Source organism: Lonchura striata, chromosome 1 (genome assembly GCF_050655825.1).
Source record: "Lonchura striata isolate lonStrDom1 chromosome 1, ASM5065582v1, whole genome shotgun sequence".
NCBI lineage: Eukaryota > Metazoa > Chordata > Aves > Passeriformes > Estrildidae > Lonchura > Lonchura striata.
The window spans coordinates 104,688,926-104,711,342 of record NC_140703.1 but is presented as its reverse complement, the minus strand read 5'-3'; the positions used below and the strand labels follow the sequence as shown (position 1 = coordinate 104,711,342).

At 38.7% G+C, this 22,417-nt stretch overlaps 1 protein-coding gene across 1 annotated transcript in view; it reads right to left on the bottom strand.

Annotated features, from left to right (window-relative positions):
* Nucleotides 1-818: 818 nt before the first annotated feature.
* SMS (spermine synthase) overlaps nt 819-22,417 on the bottom strand; it is a 43,257-nt gene continuing 21,658 nt past the window's right edge. Inside the window, exons 5-11 of the mRNA XM_021553026.4 lie at nt 20,158-20,333; nt 18,206-18,360; nt 17,237-17,326; nt 16,154-16,268; nt 15,616-15,695; nt 4,861-4,976; nt 819-3,569 (exon numbers count right to left, since the gene is read on the bottom strand). Coding sequence (XP_021408701.1) covers nt 3,527-3,569; nt 4,861-4,976; nt 15,616-15,695; nt 16,154-16,268; nt 17,237-17,326; nt 18,206-18,360; nt 20,158-20,333 — 775 coding nt within the window. The 3' untranslated portion in view covers nt 819-3,526. The remainder of the gene's footprint in view (nt 3,570-4,860; nt 4,977-15,615; nt 15,696-16,153; nt 16,269-17,236; nt 17,327-18,205; nt 18,361-20,157; nt 20,334-22,417) is intronic.

The window sequence follows — 22,417 nt, the reverse complement described above, 5'->3', positions numbered from 1 at the left end:
AGCTGTCAACACCTCAAACTCTCAAACAGCAAAAATAAAAACCCAAGATACCTATCTTCCCTCCCATGCACGTAGGAGCTCCAAAATTACTCCTTACCATCAGTCTATGTGTGAGACTTTTTTCCCCTCAAAGTTATGCCTTCCCCCTCTCTTTTTCCCTACGAGCAAGCTGTCTGCTACCACTGTACTTAATGCAGATGTGAATAATTCTCTTTTCCAGATAGCTGGAATTCATGTAAATCTCTCTATATTTTCTGGAAGTAATGTCTTTCTTTCATTGTATGACATTATTCTGGGGTGTGATTTGGTAAGACTGATAACTTCTGCCCATCCTGTTTGTGCCCTTCTCCCTGTTTCCTACACTTCTGTGCCAGTTTCCATCATTCTCAATGTCACACTGACTTCTCCTAAGCCTTTTCTCTGTGCCACACAATGAGTCACACTGTCACCCAAAGCCAACTTACTGCTTTAGCAGAAAAACTCAAACGTCCACTTAGAGGCCTTCAAAGAATTCATGTTTAAAATGCTGTACAGAAAACTAACTCTTTCTAGGCCAAGTATCACTGAAGCCTCAAGTGATTCTCCCCAACACAAATATCAGTGCACTGTTCCATACTACAGAGTATCTTATCTGAACATTTATTATATAGAAAACAAACCAATTTCTTAAACTGAGACAGAAAAGATACTCAATAAAAGGACCAGGAAGTACCTTTATGCAACAAGGAAAAAGGAGGTACAATGGTAAGCATCATACCCATCAATTCTGTCATTGGAACACTGAATCCACAACGGATTTAACAATGCAAACACACAAGTAATGACAGCGTACCTTTATTTTAACACGTGCACTGCACTGATGCAGTAGATACAATGCCAGCAGTCTTCTCCTTGCACAAACTACTATCAGTCAATAACTTCTAGGTGGAAGCAGAATTTAGTGCAAAGAATAATTAAGAAACTTCTAATGTTAACCATGTCTTGGGAACTGTTTGCATACATAGTGCAGCAATCACAGACATTTCCCAACTGGCCTTAAACATGGAAAACTGATCAGCTATAGCAGTTTGCATTTGAAAAGTCTAACACAGAGACTTGTTTTTCTTTCTAAAAAATCTATACTACAGCAACAAATAAATAAAGACTAACAATGTGTATATATATTTGCTCAGAATCAATTCAGTAACTTAAAATATAATGTTCAGTGTTTACTGAATTGCTTTATACTGCACCTATCACTGCGAAACACTACGTTAAAAAAAAGTTAAGGAAAAAAATAATTCTCCCAACTCTCTCCATACCCTTTTAGTTGAAAAGGTTGCAAGCACTGCTGCCTCTCAGCTATTAATATGCAATTCAGGTCCCTTGGTCATTCTGGGAATCTTTACAGAACATCCCTGCACACCCAGCAGCTCCCTGTGCAGCGATATCAAAGGGAAGTACAAGCCCTGGTACAATGAGCAGATTAAGTCATCTTCTAGTTCACAAGTTTCTTTGCTAAAAACCAAACAACCCCCACCTGTCATGACTGATTTCCACATCTGCCAAGCTCACCCAGGAACACAGATGCTCGGAGCTCTGTCCCTGTGGGCTTCACTTCACCTACATGAGTAATCACACTAAGAACCAATGCAAATATTCATGCCTGCAGAGGTATGGATACACCTGCTTACAGGATATCTGCATTCATCTGCAGCTACACAAACTGATTGCAGTCCTGGATCATAAATCAAGAGTCTCTATTAGATTAAAGGTAATGATATCAAAGTTTTCTGGGATGCATACAACAGAGCTAGAACATTCAGAGACATACAGGAAACTTTATTCTATTTAGAGGGAAGCTCCGTTCTTTGGGAGTATTCAGTGATTCTCAAGCTGTAGGCCATGGAAGAACCGCACCCTGTGCATATTGCAGAATTAACTGCGATAATTTAAACTACTAAGACTGAAAAATGCTTCTACTGGCTATCCAAATTGAAAACATTTTAACAGATTTAGACCAATTATAGACCAAAGAAAAAGCAAATTTTGGCACATTTTCTAGCATCAGTCCAGAATTCTGCATAGGCTTCTCAGATTCTATGAAGAGTTTATATACGTGGGATGCAATAAAATATTTCTTTATGTATGGTGTAAAAACATAAAGGACAGCTTTAGTATGGTTTGTTTTCATTAACAGTATATAGGTGGGGCAAATCAACTCTCTCCAATAAAACTAAGAAAATGCTGATATGGGTGTTGAATGAAACATCATCATTGCTCAGGACTAGAGTGTTTAGGGAAATAGTGCACTTCTTATTCTACCTTGGAAAAGTAAAAAATGCACATATTGGTCATATCCTTCCTACCTCCTTTCAAGTGGGATTTTGAAGCACAAATATTTTAGTCCCTACATAGCAAACTCTCACAAAAATATAACGGCTGGCAGCATGAGAAACTGCTGAAGAAAAATGCATTTTCTTTCAGAACAGAACTACAAGACACCCCAGCTTCTACTGGTTTTTACACTGCAAATGAATCTAACTGAGCAAGAGCTTCACACGATATGGGCCATCCATGGAAATACAACCAGCACTGACCCAACTGAAGCACACATGCACTTGCTTCAGAACATTCAGTACAGGTGCACATAAAGATAGATCACATCACACCACATTTCTGCATCCTCTAAGCCAACTTTTGATTCAAAAATCTAGTGCTTCCCATAAGGCTAGGGAGAGGATATGCCCACACAAACCTCATTAGACTCAATTTCTTGCACTGTGGTGGAATGAAAACCCATCCTTGATATTCATGCTTCAGTACAAAGCTACTGTCAAATCCATATCAGAATCCAAATAATCAATATGGCAGCAACTAAAGAAATCCAGGAGGTAAAAGGCAAAAGATTCTTCTGCAGCAGAGATTACAGCAATGATGAATTGCTAGGGTAAATAAAAATTTAAGACTGGCTTTCTTCCCTTTGCAACAAAGGACTTGGGGTATTCTACCACATGATTTTTTTCTTTTTAGTTATGCCTTTCTCTATATGGAAGCACTGCAGTGTTCATTTAAAAAAAAACAAAACCACACAAAAACCCTCTCCCATTTTTAAAAAGCACCGTAAATGAAAAATCTGTTGGAAAAACAAAAACAACAAAAACTCCATGGACCACCCTTCAGGGATGAAATGCTAAAGATGTCTTTTTTAATCAACCAGTTTGTGAAGATCTACAAAAAAATAAAAAGGATCACATTCTAAAGGTTCAGTGCAGTCAGCAGCTATATAGTTTTGCTGCTTATTCATCTTTAAGTTGACTTTCAAAAATAACACCCTACTCGTCAAAATATACATTTTCCATTTGCTTTTAAATTAAAATAATAATAAAAAAACATTTAAAGAATTCACAATCAATAGCATGACTAAGTTTCAGGATCATCTACAGCATATAATTTAAAGGTTCAAGATGCCAATATGCAGCATGTTGCAGGTCTATATGCTCCATGCAGCATGTATATTTAGGATCATCTCAAATAATCTTGATGTTCAGATGTCAGTCTGTTTCTTCCAAATCGTGTAGAATACCCATCTGGAGAAAAGAAGCAGTTAAGGAAAAAAAAGGCAACACTTGTACACAGTTAAAATGTAGTTCTTTTTACTTATATTTAAATTCTGAAAATTTCTGGTAGCTCATAAAGAGTAGGGAAAACACTCAAAAGTGAAAGCTACCTGGATTCTCATCTTGACTCAGCAGTTCAAAAGATGCCTACTCTTCAAAACACATACATGTGGCAGATGTAAAGGCAAAAATAACCAGTTCCTCTGGAACTGTAAGCTTTAAGGGCAAGTATCTTGCTAGCCTTCACATGCTTTTGTCTTGAAAATGCAAGGTCAAACCTGCATTTCACAGAGTTGACAATAATGAGAAGCAGGAGGAGCTGGCTATAGTCAGTATGGGGTCAGTATGGAGGCTGCAGCAGTGAGCACTTCCAGGCTTAGAGACACAGGAGGGAGGCAAATTAGCCCACACCACAGAAGAAAGGTTGTGGCAGTATTATGTGCTTAATGTATTATGAATAAGAAATATTGTGGCAAGATGTTTCCTGTCAAGAGAGACAGCCACAGCAGGCTTCACTCTGCAGAAACATTTCCAGGGAGATCCCACAAAAGCAGCAAACACTCAAGTCAAAGGCAGATGGCAGAACCACCTTACAGCAGATCAAAATGCCCCTCTCGAGCTAAGGGCTTGAAGTTTAAACTTCTAGGCTCCTTATATAACTTCCTTGCTACCCACAAATTGAAGAAATTCGGAAGGATTATTTTTAGGAATGGGATGTTGCTGAAAATATGCATACCCCTCTACCTGGAATATTTTCCCAGTAACACTAACTAGTAATGATTGCTAGGAATCACTCTTCTCCATTCCCCAGCCTTAAAAATCAAGCCTGAGCTGTATGTTCAAGAATAGTTCTATCAGACAATATCTAAAGATCTGGATGATGCTGATCTGTGTGAAATTAGTTTCTTATTTTTGTAAAAGAAAATAAGAAGACACAGCCTTGTCAGAACTCCTAGGCAGCATTACCCTTATCATACAGTTTATTCTACATGACATACACCACTCAAAAATATTAACAAAAACACAACCTGTTCATGAAAGGTGCTGATCATTTCACCAGCTGTGAATTTATAGCACTTTTAGAAAACAATTCCTAGAATTATCCTCAAAATAAAAATTCAGTAGTTCATTTACCATGAAAAAAACATTAAGTATTTAAATCAGAGCTGCCTTTTTGCTTGAGTTCATTACCTCCAAACAATCTAGGCTTGCTTGATTTATTAATACACACTCTCCAGTCTTCTTCAATCTTTAAGGATACAATTCCATGTAGGAGGGAACACACACAGTTTCTTTTGAAAACTCCACAGGACAATAAAGCCTGCTAAGCTGTTCTTCATACATAGCCAAGGCATCGGTCAGATTGATACAGTTTCCCTGAAGAAAAAAGAAGTCCCAGTCACAATCAAGCAAAATTTCAGATGAATACATACATTTTGACATTACTGCAAGGCTCCCACATATTTCAGAACCAGATACATGTTGTTCTTAATGATTAATATTTACAAGGCAAACACTGAACAGCTTGTCTTCATTCTGCCTATAGCAAACAACAATTTGTATCCTTTCAAGAAAGGCTAAGTATAGGGGGATTATCTATATTATCATTAGCAGAAGCAACCATTATATGAGGGCTTCCAGTTAAAACAGACCACCATGTTTGTTTACCTATAACATCTTCTCCATAACCATTTTCTTTATAATTGCTTAAATGTACTAGTAAACAGTATTTTTCTGTTATTTAACATTGCCTAGATTTTACAGTGTTTAAAAACCTACAGCTTATTAATTTTAAACACATTCTTCCACAATGAAATATGACAAAATACATCAAATTATACAGAAGTTCTCTGGCTGCAGGCTACATTATCTTGAGTTTCCACACGTCATGCTTCTGAAGAGATTCCGACAGTACTTCTTTTGCCTTAGGGGTGAAACAACATCTCATTCTTGGTATATGAACACATCATGGACTACCAAGAGTGAGGAATTAAAAAAAAAAAAACAAAAAAAAACCAAGAAATAAACACCCCACCCCCCAAAAACCCCAAGCCCAAAATCCCCCAAGAAACATCCCTCACCCCCCCCCCCAAAAAAAATTAAAATAAAAAACCCCATCCCCCAAGCAACTCCTATTTGCAAGCACTGCCATGTCCCAAGCTAAGTATTAATAAGAAGCAGAAGTTACTGCAATGTATACCTGGGGTGCCCAAATGGAGAAAGCTCTAATTTGAAGTCTGAATTGTCCATATCCGTAACATTTGAAGATTTAGTGGTTACAGTGAGCTCACCAGAACACCAGACTGAACAAATATCAACTACCCAAAGCAATAAGAGTCAGCTGTGCAAGTTCAATCAAAAAAGCTTTGTCAAGTTTCTTGACATAACCAAGTAGACAAGCAAACACTTTACAACCTTAAATTCAATGGTCTTAGGAAGAGTGTGGCCAATACAAGTTATTTGGACACTAATTTGAAATTAAGTTGAATACAGTGACCACTGCGTGGTCTACAAATAATTTAGGTTTTTTTTTTTTTCTCCAGGTATGAGGCACTGAATGAAGACTCACCAAATGAAGTGTACTGTTGCTGTGGCACAGCACAGAGAAAATATATTCCGTGATTGTGGCCAAGGTGGATATTGTTAAAGGCCCTTAGCACACTGACAGCCAAATGAATTGATTTGTGGTCTTCTACTTGCACCACTTTCCTGAGGAATCTTCAGCTCAACCTATAGGCCCCAAACATGATAAACCAACCAGGCTGTAACATTATACATCAAGTTATATGATGACTATCAATCTCTCCTGCTCACACAGTATGTGCCAGTCTGGCCATACGTGGGGCAGGATGAGATCTTCAGGAGATGTGTGTCCCCATCTTCCTGTAGTGGTTCATTTACTAGTATGTAATATGAATGTCTTTTACTGTGATCTAGCACAGACTCTGCTTTCCTCTTCAGATTTCTGATCAGTAGATAGAGAAGCATTAACTAGCATTTTCTAGAGCTATTCTCAATATAAAAATCCTCAGCTTTCCCACACACTTTACCACTTCTAGTGGAGGAATGTTTGCCAAAGAAGATAAAAAGGAGAATAAAAAGAAAATTTTCATGTTAATGAATACACACAGTTCCTAAAGATCCAGCACAAGAGCCAAAGCCCCACAAAATGATAGCAAGAAATGCAAGGCACAGAAGTTGTGTTAGAAAGAAAAGGAGTCTAAAGCAACACCCCCCATTTACAGAATAACAGTATCTTCCTGCTGTTCTGAATGACTGTGGGAAATTTTTGTGTGTACATACAAGTACACATGATTTTGTTTTTTTTTTTTTTTTAACTGACCATTGAATGCAGTATCTTGTTCATTCCTGCTGTTCAATTACACAGGTAACCTACACCTACCTGACTGTGAAAGAATGCAGATAGCTCAATTAGAAAACACTAGATCTACTGAAAAAATTAGCTCCCTTACATTCACATCTTATTCAATATTTTAAGTCCTCTAACTTGAAATGAGGACCCCACAAACCAAGAACTTACTCAATGCTTCCAAAGTGTCTGACTGCCTATGCTTCACACATTGTGTTGCACTGCTAAGACACTGCAAAGCTTTTAAATCCAGGAGCAGAGTATTAAAGACTTGTTTTACTATGCAGCTTACTTTTGGTGCTCCCAGATTTTTTTAAATGGCCTTAAAATTATTACATGTACACAGATGCAACTGAAAATTATTTTTCACAAAGCAAAGAACTAAGATGAGTTCGAACAATATCTGTGCTCTATAAAGCATACAACAGGCAGAGGCTAAAACAAGCAGAAATCACATTTGAAATCAGTATTTCTATGCAGCTCCATTTACACTGATTTTTCCATGTAACAACATCAGATGATAACTAGAACCAAAGTGTAAAATGTACATTCTGACTTTGGGATTTATACTATTTTTTCCTTCTTTTTATTGGTAGGATTTTTTCACAGTGTATTCAAAACATTTCTATTTCCAGAAGAAGTGAAAAGAGAATTCATTCCACTCATCTTCCTCTGAATTTTCTGCATCCTGCTCATTTTTTTTTTAATTGTGCTCAAGCCTTCACAAGTAGAAAAGAAAACCTCAACTTAAAAAAAAAAAAATCTTAACACAGCATCTTGACAATGGCCTCAGGCACATGATGTGATTCTTGGGATTGTCCTGCACAGGGCCAGGAGATGGACTTGGATGATTGTTGTGGGCCCCTTCCACACCGCAAAATCTATGACTCTACTCTATTCTATCACTCTCTAATCTTTTAAAAATCATTTCTGGGAAAGCACTCCTTCAAAAGAATTTGCATAAAATATGTTTGATTACAATTTTGATTATATTGCACAAACAAACTAGTACTTGCTTATTTAGTAAAGGAATGTGACATGCTGTATATAAATTTTCATATTTGGTTTTGGGTATCAGAAAAGAAATGAGACTTACAAAAAGGTAAAAGACTAAAAGAAAGTGAGCACAATAAACAGACTGCTGCAGTACTTGTTTAGTAACCTGTTATTATCCAGGGGATTGTGGTGGGGTTTTTTTTGTTCAGATGCCCTTTACCAAACATCTCATTTTGTTTCAACATCAGACTGAATCCAAAAGAAAACTAAAAAACAACCTGTGTGTAATTTGAGTCATAAATAGGAACACTGCTAGGTAATTTACAGAGCACACCACTATTACGCAGGGAGTTGAACAGGATACACAATGACAGAAGAGTATACAGATTCCCAGACTGTTGCTTCAGTATTTCATCATTTCACCCTTCTCTAGTGAGGGACAAATCAGTGCAGACACCATGGAAAACAAATTACAGGAACAATGAACATGCCAAAAAACAATTTCTACTTTTCAAACCCACAATCTCCAAATCAAGATCTTGCCTAAAGGTTCAGACAACTCACCTGGTTCTTCTATCAACTTTTTTCTTCTGGAGAAACACTACAGAATTTTATAGTTCTGCATACTTTTTTTTTTTTAACTATCTGGCTTCAGTCAACACAAAATTAAGCACTCAAAAAAATCAAATCTACAAAACCTAAGGCTTACTTCAATAAACTTATTGAAAAAAAAAAATCAGTATTTTTAACACCTTTCTTTAAAATATGACCAGCTGTACTAACCAAGACTACATTTTAGTAACAATGTCAATCACACTTGGATGTTCCAGTATCACCCAAATGCCACAGAGAACCAAGCCCAGAATGCAACACAGTGTTCACTTTAACTCCCACTGCCTAATGAAGAGTTATGTGGTAGAGCAATGCATTGTTTGTTCTAACAGACACCATATAACTCAAAGAACAGCTAATACTGAATGCTGTTCAATAAGGTTTAAAGCAGATGACTCACCAATTACACATTTTCAAAAAGCAAAATCACTTCCTTTTTTCTCCCACAAGGTTCAGCCAATTTTTCACCATATACAAAAGACCCTACCAAACTCCTCTCCCTAGCCCTCCTCACTTAATCTCTGTTCCATGTCAAACAATTTGACAGGTAAGAACTAGGAGAATGAGAATTTATTTTACCTTTAAGATGCATCTCTCTGACACAAAAATACTTAAGGCAATTTTAACTTTTGAGATTAACAAATCTTAATGTCTAGAACCTTGCTTAAGACAGTTGGCTCCTGAACTGCTTCACAGCCTTTGCATCCTGAGTCTGCTCAGTGCTTGCACTCGCTTCAACAGCTCATCCCCTCATTTTCTGGGCTCTCACAAGGCATAAATTCTGCAGTTCCTTGGGTTTCGTTTTTAGGTTTCTACAGGACAACACACAACAAATTTAAATAAAAAATACAGCTCTGGACAGACAAAAATCATTCTTTAAAGTAAGTAGCAAAACAAAAAAAATTGTTTAAATTGGCCCTGTAAGTTCCAGTTAACTCTGCCCATTATGTCCATCAACTGGTTACAAGTTGAACTTAGGCCACTATGTGTTGGGAAGGATGAATAAATATAATTGCCTGGCAAAAGATTCACAATAGGACAGCCAGGATGAAAACAATCCCCCCTACTGGTTAAACAATGCCCTTACCTACAGATAGGTCCAAAAGTCAAATGGACTGTTCCATCTCAACCCCCAAAATGTATGATTCATCCCACACCTGTAACCCTCCCCTGAAGCATCAGGTGTCTGTGACCCCATTGGCCCAAGTCTTGGCCCAGCCCACCTTGAAGCCCCCTGATAAGGGGCCTCAAGGGGCCAGACACCCTCTTGGAACCCCCACCCTCTTGCAACTTCCCCCCTCTTGGAACTCCCACCCTCTCCTAGAGCATCCTCTCTACCCCTTGTCTCTCCCCTCCCCAATCCCCTCAGGCCTTGCCACGTGCTGTGTCTGGCAGCTCCAAGCAAGACCTTTCACCATCCTAATAAACCTGATATTCTAAGAGCAGCCTTCAGAGATCTCTCGTCTCCATTCATCAAAGCTGTCCTGGAGCACAGCGTTCCCTACAACTATGCTTCCTCCAACCCTCAGAAAGTAAACTACTGAGTTAAAAGCAGGTGAAAAGGTTCTTTTTCCATACTTGCCCATTTCTTACATATCTAACACCATATATCACGGGCCACCTTTGTCTGTGACTGTATGCCAGAGAAGTTGAATTTTTATGTTTAGCATGGGTTTCTATTTTTATTTTATAATGATGTGCCAGCATTGGACATGGCCATGGTTTGGTTTTATCCTTCCTCACTTCACATTGACTAATAAGCAGTAAGACACAGAGCATGAAACACCCAGCATCAAAGCTAGGCTTAGGTTTTGGGGGACACTGAGGGCTGTTAAGGAAATAATGGAGTCAAACCCACTTGTACCTCCACTGGCTAAATGCTCATTAACAAAAGGAAATGAAACGTCTGTTCCTTAAAGTCTCTTGAACTACCAAGAAATCACAGAGGTTCACATAGGGACATACAGCCATTCTTCCAACTTCCTTTCATGGTTCACTCATGGAGAATCTTGCTCCCTCATTGGAAATGCTAATTAGAAAGCCCACACAGTAGCCAAAAAAAGGAGTCTAACTATGGAGCAACATGATGATTGTCTGGACATTTAGAGGGCTGTATATGAGTGGCCAGGAAGAGACAGCTTAGCGAAGGGCCACATGTTCATGTGGGAGACACATGATCCCTTCAGTAGGTCAGTGCTGTTTACTGGAACCTGTGAGTGGTCTGAGCTTCTATCCTGCCTGGGCTGAGTAACCCCAACCAGGAAGTTACAAATTCCTGTTCAGAGGTATTTTTAAAGGTTCTACTACATAAACAGACTGAAAATGACAGCCTTCTCAACCTCAAAAGATTAGATCAACAGAACAAAAACTTAGCACAGAAAAAGGCATTTTCTTAGCTACACACAATCCACTGACACTCAGAGAAAACTTTACAACCAGTCTCAGCATCTGACAGAGCATGGCTTCACAGCTCTTGGGACAATCCTCATGTGGTACTGTGAATGCACAAGGGTGATGGTTCAGGTAAACAAAAAAGAACATATCATGCTGCTATCTACAAGTATATATACTCACTTGTAAGAAATCACTTGGGCCATATAAAAATCATACTTTTAGGGAGTCCAATACTGTAAAAACACTTAACATGTTTGGAAACATATTGCTGGGAAGGTATATTAGAGATGAAAGTGGACCTCAGGTTACACCAATGTCTTACATCCTTATCAATTCCCATTTCTCTCCACTGTGATGGCTGGGAGCCTGGACCTCTGTCTCTCCTTGGAGAATATAGCACCAAGTGCCTCACAGACATGGCCTCCTATCATATCATTAAGTATGTCAAAGCACCAGCTTCAGAAGAATGGAAATAAGAGCATGCCATATGAGCACTGAACCTCAGAGTGGTGGGATTATGTTTAACAGTAAGTTTTCACAAACAAGCTTCAAGTCTTAAACCTACAGACAGGTTTGCAAGTCCTGCAGGCTAAGGGCCCCAAAGCTCATGTCTCTCTGTGCAGATTGAGTGTTGCAGCCTCTGTGCAGAGGTTGCAACACTCAATATGGATGATGCAGCTAGAAAAGCAAGGGCATGTAAAGCACATCTGCTACTCATACAAGTTTTTATTCTAAGCTGTGATTACTATTTGCACAGAGAAAATAGAGGCATTTTTCCCCAAACACACTCAGACACAAATTTAAAGCAGCAGAGAATGACATCCATTAACTGCCCTTTTGTATCTTTCTAGAGCTGAAAAAAAAGGAAGAAGTCCCTCCTGCATCTTAAAATTGACAACATAAGTTCTTATATCCCCTAGGAATACAAATAAACAGTCTGAAAAACCTTCCACAGGAAGAATCTCTATAAATGTTAATGAGCTGCCAGGCAACACCGGTTAGCTGCCTCCACCCAGTGGTGACAGGACATTCTGCAGCAGCATTTGGAAACTGCTTTGAGCATCACCACGGAAGGAATCCCAAGGGAACCACCAGGTGTGTTAAGAGCAGCGTGCCAGAAATTATTCTTTTTATAATCTCAGATAAATTATATCCATCTGGAGTTAGGCAGCACTAAGACCCTGCTTGCTGACAATTCACGTGCACATCAGAACATTTTCTAAAACTTGTGCAGAACTCAAAGAGGTGATGAGCATTTCCTTTTATTTTTCCCAGCAGTGGCATTTAGACAGACAGCAATACATTATGGGAAAGGATGGCATTCTGTGAACACAATTCCACTTTTAGGTAAAGCATTTCTTTGGCATTGAAATAAATTACATTCTAACTAGATGCACACAGTTCTGTTCTGGGTGCAAGGGGACCAACTACAAACTACAAAGGACAGAAATTTTCAATGTTAGTACAAAATAATGCCAAGGCAGAAGAGACAACTGCAATTGCTGGCTGGTGGTCACCAGGACAACAATCCTTTTGCTGTATTTTTCCTACGAGACATTTCCTCACCATAGCAAAGATGATACTCCAACAAGTAAGTGGACATTCCCTCAGTCCCTTTTCTTGACGACATTTAATATTTTTTGTTTTAAAGAACCAAAATGCGAGGAAGGGGCTGGGGGGCATACAGTCTTGCATTTTAAAAACACAACTGCCTTAAAAGGCACATGATTTCTTCAGCAAGGCCTGCTGTGTAACATAAGCATCCTGCAAGTAGATAGCTGAACCAGAAGTAACTTAAATTCCCAATGTTAATACACAGAAGAAAAAGCACTGGAATTTAACAGCAAACACAACAGAACATTCAAAATAGTTTATGAGTTCCCAATGTGTGACTAAGCTGCCAAAGTTGGTAGTGGTCATGTTTGAATTTCTGTCTATAGTCTAACCAATCCTCCAAGTAGCCAGCTTCAGTTAGCTTAATTGAATTTAAATTTAAGTAATTTAAACGAAGTTATAGATAGCTAATTTTATTCAAAGCACCCCAATAGTCTGACCAGACTGTTGAGTTGTCTGAGGGTGTGGTGGGTTGACCATGCCTGGATGCCAGGTGCCTACAAATAACACCCTGCTCAGCTGGACAGAGGAGAGAAAATATAGCAAAAGACTCATGGGCCAAGATAGGGCTGAGGAGAGAACACTTACCAGTTACTGTCACAGGCAAACAGACTCGACTTGGGTAATGAACTCAATTTCCTCATCAAATCAGAGTGGGATAATAAGAAATAAATCCAAATTTTAACAATACCTTCCACTACCTCTCTCTTTTCCCCACGGTGAACTTCACTCACGAATTCTCCACCTCCTCCTCACTGCACTACTGGAGGATGGGAAACGGGGACTGTGGTCAGTTCATCCCATGTTATTTCTGCTGCTCCTTCCTCCTCACACTCTGCTCCCGTCTGGGCTCTCCCCCTATGGGAGACAAGTCCTCCAGAACTTCTCCAACCTGAGTCCTTCCATAGGCTGCAGTTTTTCATTAATTGCTCCAGCATGGGTCCCCTGCAGGGTCACAGGTCACAGTTTCTGCCAGGAAGCCTTCTCTAGTGTGGGGCTCCCACAGGGTCACAAGCCTCCTTCAGGTATCCACAAGTTCCACCATGGGTTCCTCCAGAGGCTGCACGGGGATCTCTGCTCCCCTGTGGAGCTGCAGGAGCACAGCCTGCTACTCCATGGTCTTCATCATGGGCTGCAGGGCAATCTCTGCACTGGTACCTGAAGCATCTCCCCCCCTCCTTCAGTGACTTTAGAGTCTGCAGAGCTGTTTCTCTCCCATGTTCTCACTTCTCTCTCTGGCTGTTGTGCAGCAATTTTTGGCCCTTCAACAATCTTATCCCAGAGGCACTACCAAAGTCACTGATGGGCTCAGCCTTGGTCAGGAGCAGGTCCATCCTGGAGCCAGCTGGTACTACCTCTGTTAGACATGGGGAGCCTTTCTCACACTCCTCCACTACCAAAACCTGCCCAAATAAACCCAATAGAGGGTTATTCCATTTTTACAGAGGACTATTTTGTTTTTTCAGGCTCAACTGCAAAGTGGCTACAAGGACCATCAAATGAGCTGAGTAGTCTATCAAAAGATGTATCAAAAGCTCTAACAGCTGTCTGCCCCAGTATTACTTGTCCTTTTTTCAACATCTTCAGGAAGACTAAATTGCTAGAGAACACTGCTTCTATACTCCAGCCCCTGCTCTGGCTACCCATTAGCCCTAAGTCCAATTTTAAGCCACATCAATTTTAATATTGTTTCTTTCCCATCCTGCCATGTTGCTTTGGGACCACAAAATGTAACACTTCATAGTTTCACAACTGCTAAAACCCACCAGAGCTGGTTCAGGATTGCTATCCTTTCCTTCCTTCTGTGCAACCACATGCTGGAGAGCTGACTTACCTCCTCCCATCAGGGCAAAACAAGCAGCAAGGGCTGCACCTGTCTCCACCTCAGCTGGTTCCAGCTGACACAGAACAACCCCCCTGCCCTCTGGCTGCAGCACAGCCATCATTTCAGCTTTCAGCACAAGCTTCTTTTCAAGAGTCCTTCTGCAAGGTCCAACAGAAACTGTCCCCAGATATACGTTTATCCTCATTCCAATAAGGCGAGTTACTATTGCTGTGTATGCTACAAGGACAGTAACTGCAACACAACTTGCTCTGTTTCCAAAACATTTAGTGTCATTTTCACAGCAAAGACTGCCACAAATATTTCTACAATTAACAAGACAGAAATGCCATTAAAATTTAAAAGTGTGGCAAAACCATGTTAATCATGTATTTTATTTCAACCACAAGATAATTTTGTTGCTCATACAACCACAGCATTTTAAAATAGAGCAGCCTACTAGAATTGCCAGAAACCTCATCCCACAAGTTTTGCATTTCTTTATAAACCTGCACAATTTTAAAATAAATGAATTTCTATATATTTCAGAGTTTAAGGATACTATTCTAAATTACAGTACTTACATTCTCCACACATCAGAAGTCTAGTTTATGAGCATGACAAAAAACATACTGCTTCAGAGACTTAGACTTCACTAAACCATCTGCTGGCTCCTGTCACATTCTTGTACAATAGCACACAACTTTGTAATATTTCAAATTCAGGATTACCTGAAGTATTATCTGTTGAAAGCTATACCACAATTCTATTACCTATGAGGTGACTATACCAATTTTCTCATCTCACTGCACCTATGTCAAACTCTTACACTTTAATGAATGACAAATTTCTGTGGTTTATACTCTACAATTAGAGACATTAGCTTAAAAACCATGTATCTCTTCATGAAGTACATCTGTTCTGCTTTTCCAAGAACTGTTTAGCTGCAATATTCTGAAGTGTGCCTTGCTGAGTCTTAAAATTATGCTTTTGAACTCCAGACAAAAGCAGTACATATTCAGCTGAAATAAGGAGAAAAGACAAATCAGTTAGCAAATCCTAACTTTCATGCAAAATGCCTGTTAAGTCATTAAAGGGAGAAAACCAGCTTGAAGTAGATTTTCAGTTAGCTTTGTCTTTTTTTTAACTGAAAATATGCAAATTGTGATAGATATAAAGCAGTACTTTATTATATCCAAGTATCATACCTGTGTGAAGTATTTTCCATCTTGTTTCAGGACTTTCATTGAGAGGTCAAGAATCAACCGTAGAAATTCCCATGTGGAATCTGCATATGAGCAATGATTGAAAAACAGAACAGCACATTATTGGCTTGTTTACTTATTACATATTCAAGACTTAAAAAGTTTTTAAAAATAAAGCCTGGATTAAAAAAAACAAATGCAAACCATACACAATGGCAATGACAGCATGAGTATTGTTTTTCTTCACAGGAATTTTCCTGAAGTTTCCAAGAAATTATGCAGCGAGGAAAATTTACTGGAGTATGAACTCCAAATACTTCAAGAGTTACATGAGTTTATATTATTCTGGAATAAGAGACTAAAAAGAGTGCTAGGCACTTGCTAGTCTTTTCTAACATTCAAAAAAACAGTTGTCTTTTTTTCTCAGATCTGCTTCTTAAATCGAAAAAAAGAAAGCATTTATGCTGCAGACTATTATGCAGCAGAAGGACAGAAATGTGAAAAGTCTCAGAAGTTTAAGTAAATAAGTTAGAAGATTTACCTTCTTCTGGAGATGTGGAGATTGGAACAGCTGTCAGATCATTAATTACATAATCAAACATTCTTCCTTCTTTGGCATATCTCTTCAGTACCGGAATACAGTCTTCAATTAGAACCTATAAGAATGAAATATTGTTGCTAGTCCTAAAAATACCCTAAAAATGACCAGGTAAAAGAAACAAATGTGGACTTGCAGAAATTAGGAGGAAAAAAATTACAACATTAAACACATGTTAAATTCTAGTCTCCACTTTCAACTTTTTACATCATACAGAAAGGAGGAACTTTGTAGGAATTCTGACAGTGAAAACACAGGCATTCCAGGACTGAAGTTCCTAGATCTGTGACCACTGTTCTTTCTACCAAATGCTGACAACAGTTAGCAGTTCCAAGATGTTGAGTTAAATAAAGTATTTGTATGAAGGGCCACTGATTTCCATGGAGTAGCATGTGACTTCTGTTATTTTTGTGTATTTCTATTAGCTAGCTTTTGTAAGTTTGTAGCTGTGACAACAGCTAAGGGCCAGTAATAAAAACAGAAACATGTCAAATTACACTGGGCTCATTTGTAAGTGCTATCAGATGCAGCACAAAGAACTCAACTGCAGGGATGCATGACATTTATTGGGGCTTTTACTTTAATATAATAGCAGTGTAATACTAAGGGATTTTGCCTGCAAAATAAAAATAATTGTTAAATGTGTATTCCAAATTCAGCTATTTTCAATAGTCTAGAACAACTAAGAAACACATTTCTTCTTTGTTTTTAAGAGTTTAAGGAATGATGTTAAACACAACATTCTTACTGCTAGCTCTTCTTTATTTCTAAGTTAGAGCGATCATTCTCCTATTTCATATTCCTTAAAAGCTACATATGCAATAAATTTTAGAAGTCTAAAGAGAGAGTTAAAATACTTCCAACATAAACTCCACTTATTAAAATATGCAAGTGTCGTACAAAAGAAAAAAAAGATCTTCCCAAATTTGAGTCAGACGACTTGTCCCCAAAACTTTGCCATAGCAATCCTTCCAGACTACGTGTATTTGAAATAAGACTTGCAATGAAAGTAAAACAAAGTATTACCTGGTAGCAGTCTCCTTTCAGATTGTCTAAGACATCTCCGCACGTTTTACGCATGTGTTTTTTACACCCGTCAATCACCATTTGGTCAATGTTTGAAGCTTGTCAAGGCATAATTGATTCCAAAAATACAGTTAAGAGTTTCTTCTTCTTCAGAAGCAAGTTATCAAAGAGGCATTCACAAAGAAATAATTAGATGTGTGTAGGGGTAAATATACTGCAATAGTCGACCTTATGTACTGGCCTCCAGATTAAATTAGATGATCACGAAGTGCTTATTCTTGGTTTTAACCAGTATTTTTGATACCTTAGGTTATCATTACTGTGAAAGTCTGAAATGTGAACTGTAAGACTACGGAAAACTATAAAGTTAAACGAGATTAAGATTTTAACCTACACTTTTGAAACAATTATTTTTAGTCTTAGCAAATAAATCTCAAAACCTAGGATGATCAACATCTCATATGGCTAACAGCAATTTATGTGACAAACTACAGAATGTTGAAAATTGGTTTGTATTGGTATTTTTAGAACAGGGTTGGTCAATTAATCAATACTGTTGATCAGGTCCTGACATTTCTATGGATTAAATTTTTTTGCTTCTAGGCACTATTTTTTTAATAGCTTTCTTTAGGAAAACAGACAAACTCAAGAAGGCAGAAGTGAGCCCAAACTTGACAGACCTGTCTTCTGTTATTAGAGAAAGCACCAGTCTGATGACACAGGCATTCCTTTCCAATCATATGTAAACTGCTACTCAAGACTTATGGTATGGATTGGGAACCTGAAATCAGGTGTTGCGTAATGACGCACAAGTATGCAGCCAATGGGTCTCTCTAAGGTGACAAAAAGATTTCACTTTGGACCCTATGTCCTCACACAAATCAAAACCTGACAGGTAACTGTGCTCAGTGCTGGTATCAGAAGAAAGCTCAGGTTGATATGAATGATGGGCCATTTGTCAAAGGATATCTCTACCATAGTAACCATCTTTGGCTTCAGTTTGACTATCTCATATAGTATTCCTCCATCACCACCTCCTAGGATTAGAACTTCTTTCCCAGTGTAATCTTCCTTTCCACTGCCCATTATGGCTTGAGTATATGCCAGGTCACTTTCTGCCAGATCTGAATGGAAGGAAGAAAGAATTGGACAGCAATATTAAATCTTCAGTTGTTCCCAATAACTGGTATTAATCCAGAGGTGATACAACACAGACCAAAGCAAGAATATCTACAGAAACAACCTGGCTATCAGTGACAGTCCAAGTAATGAGACTCTTCTCAGAATCCCACATAATTCCCCAGTTCTCCACATGAGCCCAACAATGGCCACCTCAGCACTGAGCAGTACTGTGCACCACGAGAAAAAGCAGCAGAGCAAAACCATCGGTCTTGGTAACTTAATGCTGTCACTTCATACTTCAGTGGGCTTTTATCTCACACTCATCCTGCACGATACAAATCTGGAAACTTTTGAAAATCCATTGTGGATCCCAGCTAATAAGAGCAACCTGGATGCACACCCATGGATCCCTGCACAGAAACAAACATGACCCTTAACACCCAGGTGCTGAAGAGCCCTGCAGCTTGCCTGCTGCCAGCATTAGCTTCAAAGCAAGCAGTAACACTGCCAAGCTGCAACAAGGGCCAAGATCTACACTACAAGGGCCAAGCTCTGTGCAGCAGCACATCGTGGCACATCCTGTCACTCTGCCTGGCAATCACTACCTCACTTATGAGCGCACAATAACAAAATGAGACAAAGCATTATTTCAAAGTCCCATGGAAGGGAAGTAAGTAATGGCATACTTCCTTTTCTACAAGGAACATTGTCATAATGTTCAAGTAAAACCTCACCTCCATATTATCTCTGATGTAGAATTTCTGGCTAGAATAACTGAGTATCCAATTTGATGATTTCTAATACAATTCTATCTGGATTAGAAAATACCTTGCTAATGAATTCAATAGCAGTACTTTTCAGCTGCCATCTGCACAGAAACCCTCTTGATACTTGCAGAAAGTTAATTGAATTGTTAGAGGTACTTTCAATGATTTCAAAAAGCTGTATTTCAACTTCTTAATTACTCTGCCATTAGAGTGAAAATAGGTATTCTATCCCTGGGCAGCAACATCCTTCATTTACCACAGTCAATCCCTTTTCAACATAAGAACTAAGATTTTACAAAGCATAGTCCTGTTGTTGCCTAGATTTTACAGTAAACAGCAGTCTCCAGCTTTAAAGAACAGTAGTCCACCTTCTCCTAAGTCCACTTTCAAAAATACAAAGGTCAGCAGGCATGAAGTACCACATATAAAAACCCTCACAAAAAGGTTGGGTCACTATTTTGATTAATTTATGAGTTCTAATATTTTGAAGAAGAGTCAAAAGATGTTCATCAATAAAGCATCTAAATGGTTTTGAGATACAGCTGTCCTATACCTCACCAAGCAGGAAATTCCCTTAGAGAATTAAAGGGAGAAGCAAGATTATGCACACACACCAGGTCACATTTCATATTTCTTTGGAACTCCACTGTGTTTTGAAGACTGACAAAGTAGCTTGTTTTACTTTCAAAGAGAAGCTCTTAGAAGGTTGGACTGGCAACAGAGAAAAGTTCATATAAAAGAATGGAGTAGAGCAAGCTCTGCTATAGAACATCATCTTCTATTCTCCCATGCCACTTTCTGTGGCAAAGACGCTAACTCTGGAAAAATAAACTTTATTTTTTTTTTAACTCTAGATTTTACACTGGTCAGCCTGATGAACGTCCTTAATGTATAGGAACAGATATATGTGTACATGCACAGTTTCCAGTATCTGAACCATTACCTTTAGACATCTATTAAAACTGCCATAGGATAGAAAACAACACTTCTGACATTTTTACACCAGACATTCTTAAATGAAATGATACTTACTAACATCCCCACTGAGAATAAGAATATTCCCAAATTGTTTTGAATGCAGAATTTTAATGTTCTGAAAAGGTGAATCTTCATCATAAACAACTTCATCTATGTCATACTCCACCAGGCGCCCATCAGCTGTGGGCCAGTATCTATCAATAACACCTCCTCTCAAAATGGCTGGCAACCTGAAAAAAGTGATATGAGAGAAGATTACAACAATTTGGAATGTTTATTTTTTTTTAATCCCCTCTAAACATACTGTGGATTTGCCACATTAAATAATATATATAAGAGGCTTCTAAGAAAACTTGCCACATTTAACACTTAACAGATATAAGAAATTTACCAGTCATATGTTAACTTGCTAAGGGACAGGTAGCACAAATGGTTCTTCTTTATGTACAACTTCTACAATGTACCTGTAAATTTCTCTCTATTCTACGAGACAGAATTTACACAATGTATGAGCCTCTATAGAAGAATCAGCTCATTAACTAGAAATTAATACAGTACAAAAACAGAATATAGACCAAAAAAAAACCACATGAGAAAAGCTTTTCTAATCTTCTGTTCAGTTAAGAAAGCCATTTCTCTGAGATTAAGTGGATCTCATTCTGAAGCTATACTGAGACATATGTTAATACATAGAGAAACAAAAAAAAAAAGCACTATTACAGTGTTTCAAACTGAGCTGGGTCAGCCTGCAGTACATAACCACAATCCTTGATATCAGTCAATAATCTGCATTACTTTTTAGAAGTGGTTCAAGCATCTGCTAAGATTGCTTTGGATATGTTGTTTGTGGGTTTTAGGATTTTTTTTTAATTCATAGATATGTACCTTGGTTCAAACCTGTAAAGACAAACTATCTTTGATATGACAGTAAACAATCAGATTGCATTTAGGCAAAATGTGCAGGCACAGAGTTCATCAGATCTCCCACAGGCACATCAAAGAATTAAAGGGTTTTTTTTCCAGGAGACTGTAGCAGAAGACAGATCCAACAAGCTGCTTCTAAATTCCCTAGCGATTCCCAATCAACATTCCAGAAACGCTTCCTACCCGCAGCGAGCCGCCAGATGGCGGCACACGGTGGGAGCAAGAGCAACCCTGCCTTACAACAAAAAGGTGTGAGAAACTTCTCCAGCTACATTCATCCTACTGCAGCTCCATGTGTCCAGCTGACACCAAAACAAAACAATGCAAAATGAATTTAAAAGAACCCAAAAAAAACCATATAAAACCTCACAAACCAAAAACAAGCGAAAAAAGACATGGAGGAGTGTGTGATAAGATCCATGCCAGATGCACTGTTCTAGGAGGTTCATCTCCCTATACAAAGGTAATCAGAAGATCCAGAGCACTCCAGGCAAACTTTGTCCCGAGCCACTCTTAGGAAATTCCTATCACAGGGATTCCACAAACTCCCTTTATCATTTCAGCATCAAAACAGCCTCAGAAAGCTTCTCTCCATAAGCAGAGATGCAATCATCTATGTTCATACACTGTGCACCTTTTGTGAGGATTTACCAGGTTGAAGTACTCTCTTCTCTGATAATTACTGTTTTACATGCAACTGTAAAACAGAAATAACAATATGCAAGTATAATACCACTTTTCAAATTACCACTACTTTACTTGTGCTCTCTCAACCTCCAGATCTACTTTCTGCCATAATACTGCTTCACTCCTTGGCTTTACTGAGCCTCGTTGATCTCACACTTGCTTTTTACTTTTCTTGACCCATTTTCACTTTTATGTTCCTTCAAGCACCTGCTGCACTTCCTGCCGTGTGCATGCCTAGAGTAAGTGCTCCCTGGCTTCAAGGTATCAGTCACTTTTCAGACAGCCACCACAAAGACAACAACAAGCCACATACAGTATGAGTTATTTCAGCACCAGGCCATGAGCTGCAATTTGAGTCTTTAAATTTAAACACATAGCCTTGAATTTAAATAATCCAAACTGACAAAGGGCTTGCAAAGTCTCCATTCTTAAGTTTAATTATATAAAATTTGCTACAAAACATACCTTCTTGGCAGATATGTTAAAGTACACATACCCACAAGCAAGCACCATGATGCACAGCAGAGGCAGAGATGTGAGAAAGAGCTGCAGGAAACCTTGTCAGGGCAAAGTCTCCTCTGTGGGCTTGAGCTCCATTTTAGCTCTAATGCTCACCCCTAGTCCCTGTGCCAGAGCTGCACTGCAGCTCTATCCCCACCTGTCCAAGTCTTTTGCCAGTCCCTGACACCCAGCTCATGCTCAG